Source organism: Oncorhynchus masou, chromosome 11, assembly GCF_036934945.1.
Source record: "Oncorhynchus masou masou isolate Uvic2021 chromosome 11, UVic_Omas_1.1, whole genome shotgun sequence".
NCBI classification, from domain to species: Eukaryota; Metazoa; Chordata; class Actinopteri; order Salmoniformes; family Salmonidae; genus Oncorhynchus; species Oncorhynchus masou.
The window spans coordinates 493423-518126 of NC_088222.1; the positions used below are offsets into that span (position 1 = coordinate 493423).

The 24704-nt window shown below is 38.8% G+C and overlaps 1 protein-coding gene across 1 annotated transcript in view; it reads left to right on the forward strand.

Moving 5' to 3' along the window:
• Positions 1-4109: 4109 nt before the first annotated feature.
• Positions 4110-24704, forward strand: part of skor2 (SKI family transcriptional corepressor 2) — a 46984-nt gene continuing 26389 nt past the window's right edge. The window contains 4 exon segments of the mRNA XM_064979028.1: positions 4110-4159; positions 4161-5922; positions 13731-13786; positions 13927-14012. Of these exon segments, the coding sequence (XP_064835100.1) occupies positions 4110-4159; positions 4161-5922; positions 13731-13786; positions 13927-14012 (1954 nt within the window).

Sequence of the window (24704 nt, forward strand, 5' to 3'; positions counted from 1 at the left end):
TTACAATATTATTTGCAATCAAAGTAGACTATTCTAAATGTAAATGTGTCTCATCCTATTGAGTGAAATTGCATTTTCCCCTTCTAAGTATTGACAGATATTGTATTGGAATATCTATTGTATATTAAACAGTTGTAATCCTATTCTATCTCATTGACTAAATGTATCCAGTCAACTCTCTGACTATTGAGTGGTAATTCATCCGTGGGCTTTAATTCATTGAATTCCAATCGGTTTTTTTTCAATGTTGATGACATAATGTGACTACATATCAATACTCTTTTCATCAATAAACAGTTTAGGTAATAGATGAGGTGTTTCGGCTACAAACACGTCATCTGTTTCAGATGATCCGTTTCTCTCCTCCATCCCGTGTATTCTTAGTGATGGCAGGCATAGAGTATGTCTCATATGCAGCCTTCTATTATCATGAAGAAATATCATCTCTATTACCTTTTCACTCTCCTCCTCCTCCTCTGCTTCATCTCCTCTCCTCCTCCTCTCCTCATCATCTCCTCCTCTACATCTCCTCCTCCTCATCATCTCCTCCTCTACATCTCCTCATCATCATCTCCTCCTCTTCATCTCCTCATCATCTCCTCCTCCTCATCTCCTCATCATCTCCTCCTCTTCCTCCTCTTCTTCATCCCCTCATCTCCCCTCTCCTCCTCAGAAACATGATGATGTATTTAACTGAATGTTGCCTACTTGGTCTTTAAAGGCCAATCTATGAAAGCCCTGAAAGGATCTCGAGGTGATGATAACGGTTAGAAACGTGCTAAATATTGGCGTCTGTAAACATATAACCAATTAGGCTTAAGTGATTCAGTGATTTTAACAATCAGCATGATTTACATAACATTTTCACTATACCCAATCAGCTGACAGAAGGCTCATATGGTCACGCAATAAAGGGCCTATAGTGAATAATTAAATACTATTTAGGCCTATTGTCTTGTTCCAGGTAACTAGTCTTGTTATTCATTGTATTCTTCCATGTAGGCCTATTTGAGTTAATGTCAGTGTCGGGGAAGCTCTAAAAATGGAGTTTACAAAGCTACCAATTACTTCATACTGGAATAAGTTAAGCTACACTGTACTCTTACGAAAAATATATTTTACTGAACTAATGTTATTTTGATAAAGTAGTTCACCAGGATACTCTACCCTGCACCTCGGAGGCTGCTGCCCTATGTACATATGCATACTTTAATAATGTTCACATACTGTTTTACTCATTTCATATGTACACTATATACTGTATTCTAGTCAAGGCCATCGTATTCAACTATAGCTGTACATGTGCTATTCTATCCTTCGTTTTCTACAGATATACTCAATATTCTATCCACATTCTGTCCATAATGTTTACACACACACACACACACACACACACACACACACACACACACACACACACACACACACACACACACACACACACACACACACACACACACACACACACACACACACACACACACAGTATGTATGCTGTATTTATACTCCATAATTCAATTCATCCTAAAATTATACATTTCTTAATTCCATTTTTGTACTTTTAGATTTATGTGTATTTTTGTGAATTGTTAGATATTACTACACTGTTGGATCTAGGAACACAAGCATGTTGTTTCACCCGCAATAACATCTGCTAAATATGTGTATTTGACCAATAAAAGTATAGTTTAGTTTTACTATAACTACTTTGTGAAAATTATCATATATAAATCTGAAATGTCATAGACTTAAAAATTGATACAGATCACTTCGGGGTCATATGTTAACAGAATGTGTAATTTTGCCTATTATAAACACAACAACAAAAAACATGTTTCCAGTCAGAATTAGGCAGTGATGGTGAAACATTATTGGTGATATAACATTATTGCCTACTTCACGCATATGCTCTTTTATTTTTGCAAAAAAATAAGTAGTGTGTAGTTCTAGTAAGCTACACCACTACATGGCTTACAGCACCAGGGTTGTGGGTTCAATTCCCACGAGGGACCAGTACGAAGTAGTATGACAAATGTATGCACTCACTTCGCTCTGGATAACAGAGTCTGCTAAATGACTAAAACGGAAATGTAAAATGCAACACTGGTTAATGTTAATTTCCCGCTCCTTCACAGGCCTTTCTTTAGCCTATTTTATATTGTGATGTGGGCCCATATGTGACATGTTGGTGCCTTACAGGCCTGTACATTTATTTGGTAGGCCTATTGCCTGCTATATGCCTTTCTCGATGTCTTGGTAGAGAAACGGGTTATAAGGAAAATGTGCTTATGACAAATTAAGTGCAATCAAGAATTACCTGAAGGCTAGTATTGATTATATTAGTTTGAATTGATAGCCTATAGGCCTAAGTAAAGCATTTTAGGTTAGACCTATCATTTGATTTACATAGGCCTACAGAGTTCTGTGATTTGGGACAGACACCGTTTAAAATAGGCCACTGCAAGATTTTAGTTGGTGACATCGACCTACTTACTGTTCCTGTCATTGTTGGTAATTCTGCAATATATGTGTTGTTTGTGGATTTGTGAGTGATCCTCCTCATTCAGATTGGATATGCACAGCCCGTTGTTAGCCCTGGTCCAGCTGGAGTTAGTCTCTGCAGGTGTTGTGTCAGTTAGTGAAAGGTCATTGGCTCGAGCTGTACAGTCCGGTCCAACAGCGCGGCTTCCAGACACGCTCCTTGTCTTCTAAAGGGAATACTCCGGAACGAGTTAGTCTTCACCGAATGTTATTTTATAGAACATCATACATTCTCTTCTTCTATATTCTGACTTAATGTACTGCTGTTTATAGGAGACATTTTATAGGGCACGTGGGTTTTAATTTATCGGTTGTTTTGGGCGGGAGATCAGGGATGTTTTTATTTTCATAACATTTTGATTTCTCTCATCAGAGGAGAGGAGGTAAGATATCCTGTTTTGTGAACAACTAATTGGTGTAAATAGGAAGAGTAGACTACTGTATTATTAGCCTACACTAGCCTTTATTTTTTTAAATTATTATTATTTTCAGTAGGCCTATTATTAGTAGGCTATGATTAGTAATATTCGTGTTGTGTCTATCGGCATCAATGGGCTATTATTAGTGGGCTATGATTTAGTAATATTCGTGTTGTGTCTATCGGCATCAATGGGCTATTATTAGTAGGCTATAATCATGTATATATGTTAAATGCATTCTAGTCTAAAGCTGCAGTAAAATCCAGAAGAGACATAATGTGGTACCTTTTATTTTAATTTGACCTTTTAATTTAGAATCTCACTAAACATCCTCCACTGTTAGGGAGGATATTTCGTTGTCCTGTGTTTCTTGGCACTGGTCGGGATGGCCTCACGTGTCGGTTTGATCTGCAGCTCAACCTGTATTTTTTTGTATATAGCCTAATGTAACGCCTGGCGAATATCCATTATTATTAAGCAAAGTTCACACTATGATACGTCACATATATAATAAGGTATATTCGGTTAATAATATATAATAATACATTTACAATCAAAGTTCTATACTGCCTCTCAGATTGATGTGTAAATCAATTAAAGTTCTATACTGCCTCTCAGATTAACGTGTTAATCAATTAAATTCTATAATTCTATACTTTTTTTAATCAACGTATATATGTAGGCTATCAACAAATGACACCCAAAGTAAAGCAACTATTGATCCCTTTTTTTTACCGTAAAGCCTATGTCTGTAACGTTGTCCCAGATATTAATTTGTTGTAAACAGCTACTTCTTGTCTTCGATGCGCATTAAAGTGGAAGATGCAGAGGGCTCAGGCGGAGTTAAACTTGTTCTTCAAAATGCGATTTTTTTCACAGTACAAACTTAATTGAATGTTTATAATAAAATAATACAAATAAGCAACATACGAAATCAAATGCGGTGTTGCTATTTAATCACAATCAAATTCTTCACCATTTGGCAAATATTTTTTGATAATAATACAAAGTGATGATTGTTGTTATTGTCATTATTATTACAACTAAAAGAGTGTCTGACTGATGTTCAGTTTGAACTCCTGACTCATATGTTCAGCACAGTATCCTCCAATCGGACTCCACAGCAACACAACCTACACCAGCGCTACCATGACGACCCCCCCCAGCTCATTCCAGCAGGAGCCCCTGACCCCCCCCAGACCCCCACTCCTCCCTGAAGCCCAACCAGGTGGGTCAAGTGGTTCTGTATGGTGTACCCATCGTCTCCTTGGTGATCGACCATCAGGAGCGGTTGTGTCTGGCCCAGATCTCCAACACTTTGCTGAAGAACTACAGCTATAACGAGATCCACAACCGCCGCGTGGCGCTGGGTATCACCTGTGTTCAGTGCACCCCTGTCCAGCTGGAGATCCTGAGGCGAGCTGGTGCCATGCCCATCTCCTCCCGCCGCTGTGGCATGATCACCAAGCGAGAGGCAGAGCGGCTGTGTAAGTCCTTCCTGGGGGAGAACAACCCCCCCAAACTGCCTGACAACTTCGCCTTTGATGTGTCACACGAGTGTGCCTGGGGTAGTCGTGGTAACTTCATCCCAGCGCGCTACAACAGCAGCAGAGCCAAGTGCATCAAATGTTCCTACTGCAGCATGTACTTCTCTCCTAACAAGTTCATCTTCCACTCTCACCGTACTCCTGAAGCCAAGTACATCCAGCCGGACGCTGCTAACTTCAACTCCTGGAGACGCCACCTGAAGCTGTCAGATAAAACCCCTCCTGATGACCTGGCGTTTGCCTGGGAGGACGTGAAGGCCATGTTTAATGGTGGCAGCAGGAAGCGGTGTCTACCCTCATCTCACTGCTCCACCATGGGGCCGGGGAAGGTTGTGAACTCTGGTCTGCCCCACATGATGACCCCTGACCTGGTCCAGAAGAGGAGCCGCTTCGAGGAGGAGGAGGACCTGGATGGAAGCAGCCTGTCTCCCCATAAGAACCCTCGCAGCTACCCGGTGATCCCTGTGCCCAGTAAAGGGTTCGGCATGCTGCAGAAGTTCCCCCCTACCTCCCTGTTCCCCAACCCTTACTCCTTCCCAGCCTTCAGCCTCTGTCAGCAGAAGAAAGATGACAGTGAGGTGGCTGGAGGACAGAAGAACACTGGTTTATCAGGTCTGTTGTGGCCCGGTCGTAAAGACACCTTCTATCCTCCATTCTGCATGTTCTGGCCCCCTAGGACTGCTGGGGGCCTCCCAGTGCCCACCTACCTGCAGCCACAGCGCTCCGTCAACACTCTGTCCTCATTGGCCGAGAGCCCCTCCCTCAGGCAGGCCTTCCTCGACCTATCAGAGCCCCCAAACCCAGGGGCCGGGCCAGGCATGGGAGCCACACCCAGGTCAGGTCTGTTTGACCTTGACTCCTCCACCCTGAACTCTGACTTGCACCCTGTGACCTCAGAGGGCTGGCTGAAGGTGTTGGACACCCCGTCTCTCCAGGCTAGGAAAGCCTACTACCACTCAGCCTTCCGACCCGTCGTCAAAGATGCAGAAAGCATCGCCAAGCTCCATGGCAACCTGGAGGAGTTTGGGTCAGAGCTCCACCTGTCCCCCGGGACCAGCTGCAGCTACGCCTCTGAGAGCGGAGGAGAGGGGGAGGAAGAGCGAGAAGAGAGTGAGGAGGAAGGAGAGGTGGATGTAGAGACCAAGCAGGATGAGGAAGAGGAACATTTCAAAAGACCAACCCCACCACAGGCACACAGCGGCCTGCACCTCCGAGGGCAAAGTGAAGGATCAGGACTATGGGAGAGAAGAGAGAAAGAAGCTGTCAACTTCCCCTGCAGCCCTGCAGATCCCAGCCAGGACCAGAGCAGTACAAGCCTGCCTGCCTCTCATTCTGCTCCACCTGCCAGCCTCACACTCTCTCTCCCCAGCCCCACACACACCTTGCTGCAACTGGAGGACCAGTCCTACAAACATGTAAAAGTAAGGCACTTTAATTATTACTTAAATGGCATTGTTGCCTGGCTGATGTAATATGCATAAACATTTTAATATCAGCATCTCCCTGAAGAATTGAAAAATCCACAGTGCTCTGATAGCTGATAATAGGAACAGTCCGGTATTGTTTAATGGTCACATTATATCGGTTCTCTAATTGTCACTTTGTGCCATTTAGCCTTTCGAATCTGGAACCTGTCGACTCCACATAAACAAAGCCAAGGGAGTTGGTCCACAACCAGGGGAAACAGTCGCATTGTAAAAGGGAGGAGTCATTCTCAGTCTAATGGTAACACTAATGAAGATACATTCACAGTCTAATCACATTGATGAAGATACATTCACATTCTAATGACACTAATGAAGATACATTCACAGTCTAATGACACTAATGACGAGACATTCACAGTCTAACAACACTAATGAAGAGGCATTCACAGTCTAATAACACTAATGAAGAGACATTCAAAGTCTAACAACACTAATGAAGAGACATTCACAGTCTAAAAACACTAATGAAGAGACATTCACAGTCTAATGACATCAATGAAGAGACATTCACAGTCTAACAACACTAATGAAGTGACATTCACAGTCTAATGACACTAATGAAGAGGCATTCACAGTCTAACAACACTAATGAAGAGACATTCACAGTCTAATGACACTAATGACGAGACATTCACAGTCTAATGACACTAATGACGAGACATTCACAGTCTAATGACACTAATGACGAGACATTCACAGTCTAATGACACTAATGACGAGACATTCACAGTCTAACAACACTAATGAAGAGACATTCACAGTCTAATAACACTAATGAAGAGACATTCACAGTCTAATAACAACACTAATGAAGAGACATTCAACGTCTAATGACACTAATGAAGAGACATTCACAGTCTGATAATGACAATAATGAAGAGACTTTCACAGTCGAATAGCACTAATGAAGAAGACATTCACAGTCTAATAACGACACTAATGAAGAGACATTCAGAGTCTAATAATAACACTAATGAAGAGACATTCACAGTCTAATAACAACACTAATGAAGAGACATTCAGAGTCTAATAATAACACTAATGAAGAGACATTCACAGTCTAATAATAACACTAATGAAGAGACATTCACAGTCTAATAATAACACCAATGAAGAGACATTCACAGTCTGATAATGACAATAATGAAGAGACTTTCACAGTCGAATAGCACTAATGAAGAAGACATTCACAGTCTAATAACGACACTAATGAAGAGACATTCATAGTCTAATAACAACACTAATGAAGAGACATTCACAGTCTAATAATAACACTAATGAAGAGACATTCATAGTCTAATAACAACACTAATGAAGAGACATTCATAGTCTAATAACAACACTAATGAAGAGACATTCATAGTCTAATAACAACACTAATGAAGAGACATTCACAGTCTAATAACGACACTAATGAAAAGACATTCACAGTCTAATAACGACACAAATCAAGAGACATTTTCAGACTAATTGTAACACAAATGGAAATACATCCACAGTCTAATAACGACACTAAATATGAGACATTTTGTCTAATAGTTACACCAATGAAGAGACATTCACATTCTAATAGTAACACTAATTAGGAGACATTCACAGTCTAATAATGACAACAACGAAGAGACATTCTCAGTCTAATAACACGAATGAAGAGACATTCTCAGACTAATTGTAACACAAATGAAAATACATGCACAGTCTAACAACAACACTAATTAAGAGACATTTTATAATAAATAATAATATAATATAATATAATTTTTTATAATATAATTTTGTCTAATAGTAAGTCTAATAGCCATATTAAAGAACAGTCTAATAGTCACATTAAAGAAGGAAATATTCAGTCTATTAACACAACTGAAGGAGTCATTCACATTCTAATAACAACACTAATGAAGAGACATTCACATTCTAATAACAACACTATTGAAGGAGTCATTCACATTCTAATAACAACACTAATGAAGGAGTCATTCACATTCTAATAACAACACTAATGAAGGAGACATTCACATTCTAATAACAACACTAATGAAGGAGACATTCACATTCTAATAACAACACTAATCAAGGAGTCATTCACATTCTAATAACAACACTAATGAAGGAGACATTCACATTCTAATAACAACACTAATGAAGGAGACATTCACATTCTAATAACAACACTAATGAAGGAGACATTCACATTCTAATAACAACACTAATGAAGGAGACATTCACATTCTAATAACAACACTAATGAAGGAGTCATTCACATTCTAATAACAACACTAATGAAGGAGACATTCACATTCTAATAACAACACTAATGAAGGAGACATTCACATTCTAATAACAACACTAATCAAGGAGTCATTCACATTCTAATAACAACACTAATGAAGGAGACATTCACATTCTAATAACAACACTAATGAAGGAGACATTCACATTCTAATAACAACACTAATCAAGGAGTCATTCACATTCTAATAACAACACTAATGAAGGAGACATTCACATTCTAATAACAACACTAATCAAGAGACATTCACAGTCAAAAAGTAGCAATAATGATGTAGACATTCACAGTCCAATAACAACATTAATTAAGAGACATTCCCAGTCTAATAATAACAATAACGAAGGAGACATTCACAGATTAATAACAACATTAATGAAGAGACATTCACAGATTAATAACAACAATAATGAAGAGGCATTCACAGTCAAATTGTAATTATAATGAAGAGACATTCACAGTCTAATAGTAACAATATTGAAGGAGACATTCACAGACTAATAACAACGCTAATGAAGAGACATTCACAGTCTAATAACGACACTAATGAAGAGACATTCACAGTCAAATAGTAATGATAATGAAGAGACATTCACAGTCTAATAGTAACAATATTGAAGGAGACATTAACAGACTAATAACAACACTAATGAAGAGACATTCATAGGCTAATTTTAACACTAATGAAGAGACATTCACAGTCTAATAGTAACACTAATGAAGAGACATTCACAGTCTAATAGAACAGTAATGCAGAGACATTCACAGTCTAATAGTAACACTAGTGAAGAGACATTCACAGTCTAAAAGTAATTATAATAATAGACATTCACAGTCCAATAACAACACTAATGAAGAGACATTCACAGTCTAATAGTAACACTAGTGAAGAGACATTCACAGTCTAAAAATAATTATAATAATAGACATTCACAGTCCAATAACAACACTAATGAAGAGACATTCACAGTCTAATTACAAAAACAATGAATGAGACATTCACAGTCTAATAACACTAATGAAGATACATTCACAGTCTAATAGTAAAACTAACGAAGAGACATTCGCAGTCTAATAGTAAAACAAACGAAGAGACATTCACAGTCTAATGGTAAATCTAAACGAAGAGACATTCACAGTCTAATAGTAACACTAGTGAAGAGACATTCACAGTCTAATAGAAAAACTAACGAAGAGACATTCACAGTCTAATAGAAGCACAGATGATGGAGATATGTACAGTTTATAACGACACTAAGGAAGAGACATTCACAGTCTTATAGTTACGCTAGTGAAGAGACATTCACAGTCTTATAGTTATGCTAGTGAAGAGACATTCACAGTCTTATAGTTATGCTAGTGAAGAGACATTCACAGTCTTATAGTTACGCTAGTGAAGAGACATTTACAGTCTTATAGTTACACTAGTGAAGAGACATTCACAGTCATATAGTTACACTAGTGAAGAGACATTCACAGTCATATAGTTACGCTAGTGAAGAGACATTCACAGTCTTATAGTTACGCTAGTGAAGAGACATTCACAGTCTTATAGTAAAACTAACGAAGAGACATTCGCAGTCTAATAGTAAAACAAACAAAGAGACATTCACAGTCTAATAGTAAAACTAACGAAGAGACATTCACAGTCAAAAAGTAATTATAATAATAGACATTCACAGTCTAATAGTAACACTAGTGAAGAGACATTCACAGTCTAAAAGTAACAATATTGAAGGAGACATTCACAGACTAATAACAACACTAATGAAGAGACATTCACAGTCAAAAAGTAATTATAATAATAGACATTCACAGTCTAATAGTAACACTAGTGAAGAGACATTCACAGTCTAAAAGTAACAATATTGAAGGAGACATTCACAGACTAATAACAACACTAATGAAGAGACATTCACAGTCAAATAGTAATGATAATGAAGAGACATTCACAGTCTTATAGTTACGCTAGTGAAGAGACATTCACAGTCTTATAGTTACGCTAGTGAAGAGACATTCACAGTCTTATAGTTATGCTAGTGAAGAGACATTCACATTCTAATAACGACACTAATGAAGAGACATTCACATTCTAATAACGACACTAATGAAGAGACATTCACAGACTAATTGTAACACAAATTAAGAGACATTCACAGTCTAACATTAACATTAATAACAACACTGATGAAGAGACTATCACAGTCTTATAGTAATGATATGTAAGAGACATTCACAGTCTAATAGTAATGATATGTAAGAGACATTCACAGTTTTATAGAAATGATATGTAAGTGACATTCACAGTCTAATAGTAATGATATTTAAGAGACATTCACAGTCTGATAGTAATGATATGTAAGAGACATTCACAGTCTAATAACAACACTAATGAAGGGACATTCACATTCAAATAACGACACTAATGAAGAGAAATTCATAGTCTCATCGTAATGATATGTAAGAGACATTCACAGTTTAATAGCAATGATATGTAAGAGACATTCACAGTCTAATAGTAATGATATGTAAGAGACATTCACAGTCTAATAGTAATGATATGTAAGATACATTCACAGTCTGATAGTAATGATATGTAAGAGACATTCACAGTCTAATAACAGCACTAATGAAGAGACTATCACAGTCTAATAGTAATGATATGTAAGAGACATTCACAGTCTAATAGTAATGATATGTAAGATACATTCACAGTCTAATAACAACACTAATGAAGAGACTATCACAGTCTTATAGTAATGATATTGAAGAGACATTCACAGTCTAATAGTAATGATATTGAAGAGACATTCACAGTCTAATAGTGATGATATGTAAGAGACATTCACAGTCTAATAACAACAATAAAGAAGAGACTATCACAGTCTAATAGTAATGATATGTAAGAGACATTTACAGTCTAATAACAACACTAATGAAGAGACTATCACAGTCTTATAGTAATGATATTGAAGAGACATTCACAGTCTAATAGTAATGATATGTAAGAGACATTCACAGTCTAATAGTAATGATATGTAAGAGACATTCACAGTCTAATAGTAATGATATGTAAGAGACATTCACAGTCTAATAGTAATGATATGTAAGAGACATTCACAGTCTAATAGTAAAGATATGTAAGAGACATTCACAGTCTAATAGTAATGATATTTAAGAGACATTCACAGTCTAATAGTAATGATATTTAAGAGACATTCACAGTTTTATAGTAATGATATCTAAGAGACATTCACAGTCTAATAGTAATGATATGTAAGAGACATTCACAGTCTAATAACAACAGTAAAGAAGATACATTCACAGTATAATAATACTAATGAAGACGACAAACAGTCTAATAACACGAATGAAGGAGATTTTCACAGTCAAATAACTTTAATGAAGAAGACTTTCACAGTCTAGTAATGTAACTAATGAAGAGAAATTCACAGTCTAGTAATGTAACTAATGAAGAGACATTTACAGTCTAATAGTAACACCAATGAAGAGACATTCACAGTCTAATAGTAACACCAATGAAGAGACAGTAATGTAACTAATGAAGAGACATTCACAGTCTAATAGTAACACCAATGAAGAGACATTCACAGTCTGTTAAGTTCACTAATGTCGGGACATTCACAGTCTAATAAAAACACTATTGAAAAGACAATCACAGTCGAATAGTAACACTAATGAAAGATACATTCACAGTCTAATAACTATCTTAAATAAGCACTCTCCATTCCAAAAATGTAGAACCAGGAATAGATGTAGCCCTTTGTTCACTCCAGACCTGTCTGCCCTTAACCAGCAGAAAAACATCCTCTGGCATTCTGCATTAGCATCGAATAGCATCGAACAGCCCCGTGATATGCAACTTTTCAGGGAAGTTAGGAACCAATATACACAGGCATTTAGGAAATCTAAGGCGAGCTTTATCAAACTGAAATTTGCATCCTGTAGTAAAAACTCAAAAAAGTTCTGGGACACTGTAAAGTCCATGGAGAATAAGAGCACCTCCTCCCAGCTGCACACTGCACTGAGGCTAGGAAACACTGTCACTACCGATTTATCCACAACCCATTCGCTGCCCGCACCTGCCCGCCGGTCCAGCATCACTACTCTGGACGGCTCTGATTTAGAATATTTGGACAACTACAAATACTTAGGTGTCTGGTAAGACTGTAAACTCTCCTTCCGGACTCACATTAAACATCTCCAATCCAAAATTAAATCTAGAACCGGCTTCCTATTTCGCAACAAAGCATCCTTCAATCATGCTGCCAAACACCCTCGTAAAACTGACTATCCTACCAATCCTCGACTTCGGCGATGTAATTTACAAAATAGCCTCCAGCACCCTACTCAGCAAATTGGATGCCATCTGTTTTGTCACCAAAGCCCCATGTACTACCCACCACTGCAACCTGTATGCTCTCGTTGGATGGCCCTCACTTCATACTCGTCGCCAAACCCTCTGGCTCCAGGTCATCTACAAGTCTCTGCTAGGTAAAGCCCTGCCTTATCTCAGCTCACTGGTCACCATAGCAGCACCCACCCATCGCACGCACTCCGGCAGGTATATCTCACTCGTCACCCCCAAAGCCAATTCCTCCTTTGGCCGCCTTTCCTTCCAGTTCTCTGCTGCCAATGACTGGAACGAACTGCAAAAATCTCTGAAGCTGGAGACTCTTACCTCCCTCACTAGCTTTAAGCACCAGCTGTTAGAGCAGCTCACAGATTACTGCACCTGTACATAGCTCATCTGTAAATAGCCCATCTAATTTACCTCATCCCCATACTGTATTTATTTATTTATCTTGCTCCTTTGCACCCCAGTATCTCTATTTGCACATTCATCTTCTGCACATCCTATCATTCCAGTGTTTAATTGCTATACTTCACCACCATGGCCTATTTATTACCTTACTACATCTCTTATCCTACTTCATTTGCTCACATCGTATATAGACTTGTTTCTACTGTATTATTGACTGTATGTTTGTTTTACTCCATGTGTAACTCTGTGTTGTTGTATGTGTCTAACTGCTTTGCTTTATCTTGGCCAGGTCGCAGTTGCAAATGAGAACTTATTTTTAACTACCATATATTGTGAATGGGAACTTGTTCTCAACTTGCCTACCTGGTTAACTAAAGGTGAAATAAAAAATATAAAAATAAAATCGAGGTGATTTAGATGCATGCTTCATCATAAAGGTGATTTACTTGAAAGAAACCCTACGCTCAAGTCTACAGTGTTGTTAACAGTGTCGTTCTGGACATACAAGATTAGGCCAAAAGGAGAGTTGTTCCACTCCATTGATTCTTCAAGTCTGTGAAAGCCAGCTGGTAGTCTAGTCTACACCAGCATCCTGTGTAGCATTATTCAACACTATCTCTGATATCTAGATGTTCAAACCTCTATCCCTCTCTGTGTTCTCAGACTCATAAAAGCAGAGACCATGGACTGCCTGTTTATGCAACCAAAGAAAACTCCAAAACAGCTGGTACGCAGTGTTACCTAGGTGTTACCGAGGTGTTTAAAGACATTGGTTCCTTTCGTTTTCTGTGTGCATGGGACCAAATCAACTGAGGCTCCAGATGAACTGATGAATTATTGTCCTTCTGTTCTCTCCTTCTCCTCATGATGAAACCAAAGAACCTAGCAACTTCTTTGTATCAGAGACTAATTCATCTGACCCTGAGTACCGGAGAGAGATGGCAGGTAAAACTTCACCTATAACACAATTACAGCAATCATACCATTACAGCTATTATACCATAACATTACAGCTATTATACCATACCATTACAGCTATTATACCATACCATTACAGCTATTATACCATACCATTACATCTATTATACCATACCATTACAGCTATTATACCATACCATTACATCTATTATACCATACCATTACAGCTATTATACCATACAATTACAGCTATTATACCATACCATTACAGCTATTATACCATACCATTACAGCTATTATACCATACCATTACAGCTATTATATCATACCATTACAGCTATTATACATACCATTACATCTATATCCATACCATTACAGCTATTATACCATACCATTACAGCTATTATACCATACAATTACAGCTATATCATACCATACCATTACAGCTATTATATCATATTACAGCTATTATACCATACCATTACAGCTATTATACCATACATTACAGCATATACCATACCATTACAGCTATTATACCATAGCATTACAGCTATCATATCAAACCATTACAGCTATCATACCATTACAGCTATTATACCATAGCATTACAGCTATCATATCAAACCATTACAGCTATTATATCATATCCATACCATTACAGCTATATCATACCATTACAGCTATCATATCAAAACATTATATCATATCAAACCATGACAGCTATTACACTATAACAATGCAGCTATCATACCATTACAGCTCTTATACCATACCATTACAGCTATCATACCATTACAGCTATCATACCATTACAGCTATCATATCATGCCATTGCAGCTATTATACCATTTCAGCTATTATGCCAAACTATCACAACTGGTTTATCAAGACAAGGAGAACAACAGCCTCATTCTCCTCTCACAGACCATAGGATTAGGGATTATTAGAGACTCATTCTCCTCTCACAGACCATAGGTTTAGGGATTCATTCTCCTCTCACAGACCATATGTTTAAGGATTATTGGAGAATCATTCTCCTCTCACATACCATAGGTTTAGGGATTATTAGAGACTCATTCTCCTCTCACAGACCATATGTTTAAGGATTATTGGAGACTCATTCTCCTCTCACATACCATAGGTTTAGGGATTATTAGAGACTCATTCTCCTCTCACAGGCAATAGGTTTAGGGATTATTAGAGAATCATTCTCCTCTCACAGACCATAGGTTTAGGGATTATTAGAGACTCATTCTCCTCTCACAGGCCATAGGTTAATTGATTATTAGAGACTCATTCTACTCACACAGATCATAGGTTTAGGGATTATTAGAGACCCATTCTCCTCTCACAGACCATAGGTTGAGGGATTATTAGAGACTCATTCTCATCTCACAGACCATAGCTTTAGGGATTCATTCTCCTCTCACAGACCATAGGTTTAGGGATTATTAGAGACTCATTCTCCTCTCACAGACCATAGGTTTAGGGATTATTAGAGACCCATTCTCCTCTCACAGTCCATAGTTTTAGGGATTATTAGAGACTCATTCTCCTCTCACAGACCATAGGTTTAGGGATTATTAGAGACTCATTCTCCTCTCACAGACCATATGTTTAAGGATTATTGGAGACTCATTCTCCTCTCACATACCATAGGTTTAGAGATTATTAGAGACTCATTCTCCTCTCACAGGCCATAGGTTTAGGGATTATTAGAGAATCATTCTCCTCTCACAGACCATAGGTTTAGGGATTATTAGAGACTCATTCTCCTCTCACAGACCATATGTTTAAGGATTATTGGAGACTCATTCTCCTCTCACATACCATAGGTTTAGAGATTATTAGAGACTCATTCTCCTCTCACAGGCTATAGGTTTAGGGATTATTAGAGAATCATTCTCCTCTCACAGACCATAGGTTTAGGGATTATTAGAGACTCATTCTCCTCTCACAAGCCATAATTTAATTGATTATTAGAGACTCATTCTCCTCTCACAGACCATAGGTTTAGGGATTATTAGAGACCCATTCTCCTCTCACAGACCATAGGTTGAGGGATTATTAGAGACTCATTCAAATTTCACAGACCATGGGTTTAGGGATGATTAGAGAATCATTTTACTCTCACAGACCATAGGTTTAGGGATGATTGGAGACTCATTCTCCACTCACATACCATAGGTTTAGGGATTATTCGAGACTCATTCTCCTCTCACAGACCATAGGATTAGGGATTATTAGAGACTCATTCTCCTCTCACATACCATAGCTTTAGGGATTATTCGAGACTCATTCTCCTCTCACAGACCATAGGTTTAGGGATTATTAGAGACTCATTCTCCTCTCACAGACCATAGGTTTAGGGATTATTATAGACTCATTCTCTTCTCACAGACCATAGGTTTAGGGATTATTAGAGACTAGACTCATTCTCCTCTCACAGACCATAGGTTTAGGGATTATTAGAGACTCATTCTCATCTCACAGACCATAGGTTTAGGGATTCATTCTCCTCTCACATACCATAGGTTTAGGTATTATTAGAGACTCATTCAAATGTCACAGACCATGGGTTTAGGGATGATTAGAGATTCATTTTCCTCTCACAGACCATAGGTTTAGGGATGATTGGAGACTCATTCTGCTCTCACAGACCATAGGTTTAGGGATTATTAGAGACTAGACTCATTCTCCTCTCACAGACCATAGGTTTAGGGATTATTAGAGACTCATTCTCCCCTCACAGACTATAGGATTAGGGATTATTAGAGACTCATTCTCCTCTCACAGACCATAGGTTAAGGGATTATTAGAGACTAGACTCATTCTCCTCTCACAGACCATAGGTTTAGGGATTATTAGAGACTCATTCTCATCTCACAGACCATAGCTTTAGGGATTCATTCTCCTCTCACAGACCATAGGTTTAGGGATTATTAGAGATTCATTCTACTCTCACAGACCACAGGTTTAGGGATTATTAGAGACTAGACTCATTCCCCTCTCACAGACCATAGGTTTAGGGATTATTAGAGACTCATTCTCATCTCACAGACCATAGGTTTATGGATTCATTCTCCTCTCACATACCATAGGTTTAGGGTTTATTAGAGACTTTCTCATTAGACCATAGCTTTAGAGACTCATTCTCCTCTCACAGACCATAGGTTTAGGGATTATTAGAGACTCATTCTCCTCTCACAGACCACAGGTTTAGGGATTATTAGAGACTAGACTCATTCCCCTCTCACAGACCATAGGTTTAGGAATTATTAGAGACCCATTCTCATCTCACAGACCATAGGTTTATGGATTCATTCTCCTCTCACATACCATAGGTTTAGGGATTATTAGAGACTCATTCTCCTCTCACAGACCATAGGTTTAGGGATTATTAGAGACTCATTCTCCTCTCACAGACCATAGGTTTAGGGATTATTAGAGACTCATTCTCATCTCACAGACCATAGGTTTATGGATTCATTCTCCTCTCACATACCATAGGTTTAGGGATTATTAGGGATTCATTCTCCTCTCACAGACCATAGGTTTAGGGATTATTAGAGACTAGACTCATTCTCCTCTCACAGACCATAGGTTTAGGGATTATTAGAGACTCATTCGCCTCTCACAGACCATAGGTTTATGGATTCATTCTCCTCTCACAGACCATATTTTTATGGATTATTAGAGACTCATTCTCTTCTCACTAGACCACAGGTTTAGGAATTATTAGAGACTCATTCTCATCTCACAGACCATAGGTTTATGGATTCATTCTCCTCTCACATACCATAGGTTTAGGGATTATTAGAGACTCATTCGCCTCTCACAGACCAGAGGTTTAGGGAATATTAGAGACTCATTCTCCTCTCACAGACCATAGGTTTACGGATTATTAGAGACCCATTCTCATCTCACAGACCATAGGTTTATGGATTCATTCTCCTCTCACATACCATAGGTTTAGGGATTATTAGGGATTCATTCTCCTCTCACAGACCATAGGTTTAGGGATTATTAGAGATTCATTCTACTCTCACAGACCACAGGTTTAGGGATGATTAGAGACTAGACTCATTCTCCTCTCACAGACCATAGGATTAGGGATTATTAGAGACTCATTCTCTTCTCACTAGACCATAGGTTTAGGGATTATTAGAGACTCATTCTCCTCTCACAGACCATAGGATTAGGGATTATTAGAGACTCATTCTCCTCTCACAGACCATAGGATTAGGGATTATTAGAGAATCATTCTCCTCTCACATACCATAGGTTTAGGGATTATTCGAGACTCATTCTCCTCTCACAGACCACAGGTTTAGGGATTATTAGAGACTCATTCTCCTCTCACAGACCAAAGGTTTAGGGATTCATTCTCCTCTCACAGACCATATGATTAAGGATTATTGGAGAATCATTCTCCTCTCACAGACCTTAGGTTTATGGATTATTAGAGACTAGACTCATTCTAATTTCACAGACCATGGGTTTAGGGATGATTAGAGATTCATTTTCCTCTCACAGACCATAGGTTTAGGGATGATTGGAGACTCATTCTCCTCTCACATACCATAGGTTTAGGGATTATTCGAGACTCATTCTCCTCTCACAGACCATAGGATTAGGGATTATTAGAGACTCATTCTCCTCTCACATACCATAGCTTTAGGGATTATTCGAGACTCATTCTCCTCTCACAGACCATAGGTTTAGGGATTATTAGAGACTCATTCTCCTCTCACAGACCATAGGTTTAGGGATTATTAGAGACTAGACTCATTCTCCTCTCACAGGCCATAGGTTTAGGGATTATTAGAGACTCATTCTCATCTCACAGACCATAGGTTTAGGGATGAGATTCATTCTCCTCTCACATACCATAGGTTTAGGGATTATTAGAGACTCATTCTCCTCTCACAGACCATAGGTTTAGGGATTATTAGAGATTCATTCTACTCTCACAGACCACAGGTTTAGGGATGATTAGAGACTAGACTCATTCTCCTCTCACAGACCATAGGATTAGGGATTATTAGAGACTCATTCTCTTCTCACTAGACCATAGGTTTAGGGATTATTAGAGACTCATTCTCCTCTCACAGACCATAGGATTAGGGATTATTAGAGAATCATTCTCCTCTCACAGACCATAGGATTAGGGATTATTAGAGAATCATTCTCCTCTCACATACCATAGGTTTAGGGATTATTCGAGACTCATTCTCCTCTCACAGACCACAGGTTTAGGGATTATTAGAGACTCATTCTCCTCTCACAGACCAAAGGTTTAGGATTTTAGAGACTCATTCTCCTCTCACAGACCAAAGGTTTAGGGATTCATTCTCCTCTCACAGACCATATGATTAAGGATTATTGGAGAATCATTCTCCTCTCACAGACCTTAGGTTTATGGATTATTAGAGACTAGACTCATTCTAATTTCACAGACCATGGGTTTAGGGATGATTAGAGATTCATTTCCTCTCACAGACCATAGGTTTAGGGATTATTGGAGACTCATTCTCCTCTCACAGACCATAGGTTTAGGGATTATTAGAGACTCATTCTCTTCTCTCAGACCATAGGTTTAGGGATTATTAGAGACTCATTCTCCTCTCACAGACCATAGCTTTAGGGATTATTAGAGACTCATTCTCCTCTCACAGACCATAGGTTTAGGGATTATTAGAGACTCATTCGCCTCTCACAGACCATAGGTTTAGGGATTATTAGAGACTAGACTCATTCTCCTCTCACAGGCCATAGGTTTAGGGATTATTAGAGACTAGACTCATTCTCCTCTCACAGACCATAGGTTTAGGGATTATTAGAGACTCATTCTCATCTCACAGACCATAGGTTTAGGGATTCATTCTCCTCTCACATACCATAGGTTTAGGGATTATTAGAGACTCATTCAAAAGTCACAGACCATGGGTTTAGGGATTATTAGAGACTCATTCTCCTCTCACAGGCCATAGGTTTAGGGATTATTAGAGACTCATTCTCCTCTCACAGACCATAGGTTTAGGGATTATTAGAGACTAGACTCATTCTCCTCTCACAGACCATAGGTTTAGGGATTATTAGAGACTCATTCTCCTCTCACAGACCATAGGTTTAGGGATTATTAGAGACTCATTCTCCTCTCACAGACCATAGGTTTAGGGATTATTAGAGACTCATTCTCCTTTCACAGACCATCGGTTTAGGGATGATTAGAGATTCATTTTCCTCTCACAGACCATAGGTTTAGGGATTATTGGAGACTCATTCTCCTCTCACATACCATAGGTTTAGGGATTATTAGAGACTCATTCTCCTCTCACAGACCATAGGTTTAGGGATTATTAGAGACTCATTCTCCTCTCACATACCATAGCTTTAGGGATTATTCATTCTCCTCTCACAGACCATAGGTTTAGGGATTATTAGAGACTCATTCTCATCTCACAGACCATAGGTTTAGGGATTATTAGAGACTCATTCTCCTCTCACAGACCATAGGTTTAGGGATTATTAGAGACTCATTCTCCTCTCACAGACCATAGGTTTAGGGATTATTAGAGACTCATTCTCCTCTCACAGACCATAGGTTTAGGGATTATTAGAGACTCATTCTCCTCTCACAGACCATAGGTTTAGGGATTATTAGAGACTAGACTCATTCTCATCTCACAGACCATAGGTTTAGGGATTATTAGAGACTCATTCTCCTCTCACAGACCATAGGTTTAGGGATTATTAAGAGACTCATTCTCATCTCACAGACCATAGCTTTAGGGATTCATTCTCCTCTCACAGACCATAGATTTATGAATTATTAGAGACTCATTCTCCCCTCACAGACCATAGGATTAGGGATTATTAGAGACTCATTCTCCTCTCACAGACCATAGGTTTAGGGATTATTAGAGACTCATTCTCCTCTCACAGACCATAGGTTTATGGATCTTTAGAGACTCATTCTCCTCTCACATACCATAGCTTTGGGTATTATTCGAGACTCATTCTCATCTCACAGACCATAGGTTTAGGGATTATTAGAGACTCATTCTCTTCTCACAGACCATAGGTTTAGGGATTATTAGAGACTAGACTCATTCTCCTCTCACAGACCATAGGTTTAGGGATTATTAGAGACTCATTCTCATCTCACAGACCATAGGTTTAGGGATTCATTCTCCTCTCACATACCATAGGTTTAGGGATTATTAGAGACTCATTCAAATGTCACAGACCATAGCTTTAGGGATTCATTCTCCTCTCACAGACAATAGGATTAAGGATTATTAGAGACTCATTCTCCTCTCACATACCATAGGTTTAGGGATTATTAGAGACTCATTCTCCTCTCACAGACCATAGGTTTAGGGATTATTAGAGACTCATTCTCCTCTCACAGACCATAGGTTTAGGGATTATTAGAGACTCATTCTCCTCTCACAGACCATATGTTTAAGGATTATTGGAGACTCATTCTCCTCTCACAGACCATAGGTTTATGGATTATTAGAGACTAGACTCATTCAAATTTCACAGAACATGGGTTTAGAGATGATTAGAGATTCACTTTCTCTCACAGACCATAGGTTTAGGGATGATTGGAGACTCATTCTGCTCTCACAGACCATAGGTTTAGGGATTATTAGAGACTCATTCAAATGTCACAGACCATAGGTTTAGGGATTTAGAGACTCATTTCCTCTCACAGACCATAGGTTTAGGGATTCTTCTCCTCTCACATACCATAGGTTTAGGGATTATTAGAGACTCATTCTCCTCTCGCAGACCATAGGTTTAGGGATTATTAGAGACTCATTCTCCTCTCACAGACCATAGGTTTAGGGATCTTTAGAGACTCATTCTCCTCTCACAGACCATATGTTTAAGGATTATTGGAGAATCATTCTCCTCTCACAGACCATAGGTTTATGGATTATTAGAGACTCATTCAAATTTCACAGAACATGGGTTTAGAGATGATTAGAGATACACTTTCCTCTCACAGACCATAGGTTTAGGGATGATTGGAGACTCATTCTGCTCTCACAGACCATAGGTTTAGGGATTATTAGAGACTCGACTCATTCTCCTCTCACAGACCATAGCTTTAGGGATTATTAGAGACTCATTCGCCTCTCAAAGACCATAGGTTTAGGGATTATTGGAGAATTATTCTCCTCTCACAGACCATAGGTTTAGGGATTCATTCTCCTCTCACAGACCATAGGTTTAGGGATTATTAGAGACTCATTCTCCCCTCACAGACCATAGGATTAGGGATTATTAGAGACTCATTCTCCTCTCACAGACCATAGGTTTAGGGTTTCTTAGAGACTCATTCTCCTCTCACAGACCATAGGATTAGGGATTATTAGAGCCTCATTCTCCTCTCACATACCATAGGTTTAGGGATTATTCAAGACTCATTCTCCTATCACAGACCATTGGTTTAGGGATTATTAGAGACTCATTCTCCTCTCACAGACCATAGGTTTAGGGATTCATTCTCCTCTCACAGACCATATGTTTAAGGATTATTGGAGAATCATTCTCCTCTCACAGACCATAGGTTTATGGATTATTAGAGACTAGACTCATTCAAATTTCACAGACCATGGGTTTAGGGATGATTAGAGATTAATTTTCCTCTCACAGACCATAGGTTTAGGGATTCTTCTCCTCTCACATACCATAGGTTTAGGGATTATTAGAGACTCATTCTCCTCTCGCAGACCATAGGTTTACGGATTATTAGAGACTAGACTCATTCTCCTCTCACAGACCATAGGTTTAGGGATTATTAGAGACTCATTCTCCTCTCACAGGCCATAGGTTAATTGATTATTAGAGACTAGACTCATTCAAATTTCACAGACCATGGGTTTAGGGATGATTAGAGATTCATTTTCCTCTCACAGACCATAGGATTAGGGATTATTAGAGACTCATTCTCCTCTCACATACCATAGTTTTAGTGATTATTCGAGACTCATTCTCCTCTCACAGACCATAGGTTTAGGGATTATTAGAGACTCATTTTCCTCTCACAGACCATAGGTTTAGGGATTATTAGAGACTAGACTCATTCTCCTCTCACAGACCATAGGTTTAGGGATTATTAGAGACTCATTCTCATCTCACAGACCATAGGTTTAGGGATTCATTCTCCTCTCACAGACCATAGGTTTAGGGATTATTAGAGACTCATTCTCTTCTCACAGACCATAGGTTTAGGGATTATTAGAGACTAGGCTCATTCTCCTCTCACAGACCATAGGTTTAGGGATTATTAGAGACTCATTCTCATCTCACAGACCATAGGTTTAGGGATTCATTCTCCTCTCACATACCATAGGTTTAGGGATTATTAGAGACTCATTCTTGTCACAGACCATAGGATTAGGGATTTAGAGATTCATTCTCCTCTCACAGACCATAGGATTAGGGATTATTAGAGACTCATTCTCCTCTCACAGACCATAGGTTTAGGGATTATTAGAGACTCATTCTCCTCTCACAGACCATAGGTTTAGGGATTATTAGAGACTCATTCTCCTCTCACAGACCATAGGTTTAGGGATTATTAGAGACTCATTCTCCTCTCACAGACCATAGGTTTAGGGATTTTAGAGACTCATTCTCTCTCACAGACCATAGGTTTAGGGATTCATTCTCCTCTCACAGACCATATGTTTAGGGATTATTAGGATTATTGGAGAATCATTCTCCTCTCACAGACCATAGGTTTAGGGATTATTAGAGACTCATTCTCCAAATCTCACAGACCATAGGTTTAGGGATTATTAGAGATTCATTTCCTCTCACAGACCATAGGTTTAGGGATGATTAGAGACTCATTCTGCTCTCACAGACCATAGGTTTAGGGATTATTAGAGACTCGACTCATTCTCCTCTCACAGACCATAGGTTTAGGGATTATTAGAGACTCATTCTCATCTCACAGACTATAGATTTAGGGATTCATTCTCCTCTCACAGACCATAGGTTTAGGGATTATTAGAGACTCATTCTCCCCTCACAGACCATAGGATTAGGGATTATTAGAGACTCATTCTCCTCTCACAGACCATAGGTTTAGGGTTTAGTAGAGACTCATTCTCCTCTCACAGACCATAGGATTAGGGATTATTAGAGACTCATTCTCCTCTCACATACCATAGGTTTAGGGATTATTCGAGACTCATTCTCCTATCACAGACCATTGGTTTAGGGATTATTAGAGACTCATTCTCCTCTCACAGACCTTATGTATAAGGATTATTGGAGAATCATTCTCCTCTCACAGACCATAGGTTTATGGATTACTAGAGACTAGACTCATTCAAATTTCACAGACCATGGGTTTAGGGATGATTAGAGATTCATTTTCCTCTCACAGACCATAGGTTTAGGGATTCATACTCCTCTCACATACCATAGGTTTAGGGATTATTAGAGACTCATTCTCCTCTCACAGACCATAGGTTTAGGGATTATTAGAGACTAGACTCATTCTCCTCTCACAGACCATAGGTTTAGGGATTATTAGAGACTCATTCTCCTCTCACAGGCCATAGGTTAATTGATTATTAGAGACTCATTCTCCTCTCACAGACCATAGGTTTAGGGATTATTAGAGACCCATTCTCCTCTCACAGACCATAGGTTGAGGGATTATTAGAGACTCATTCAAATTTCACA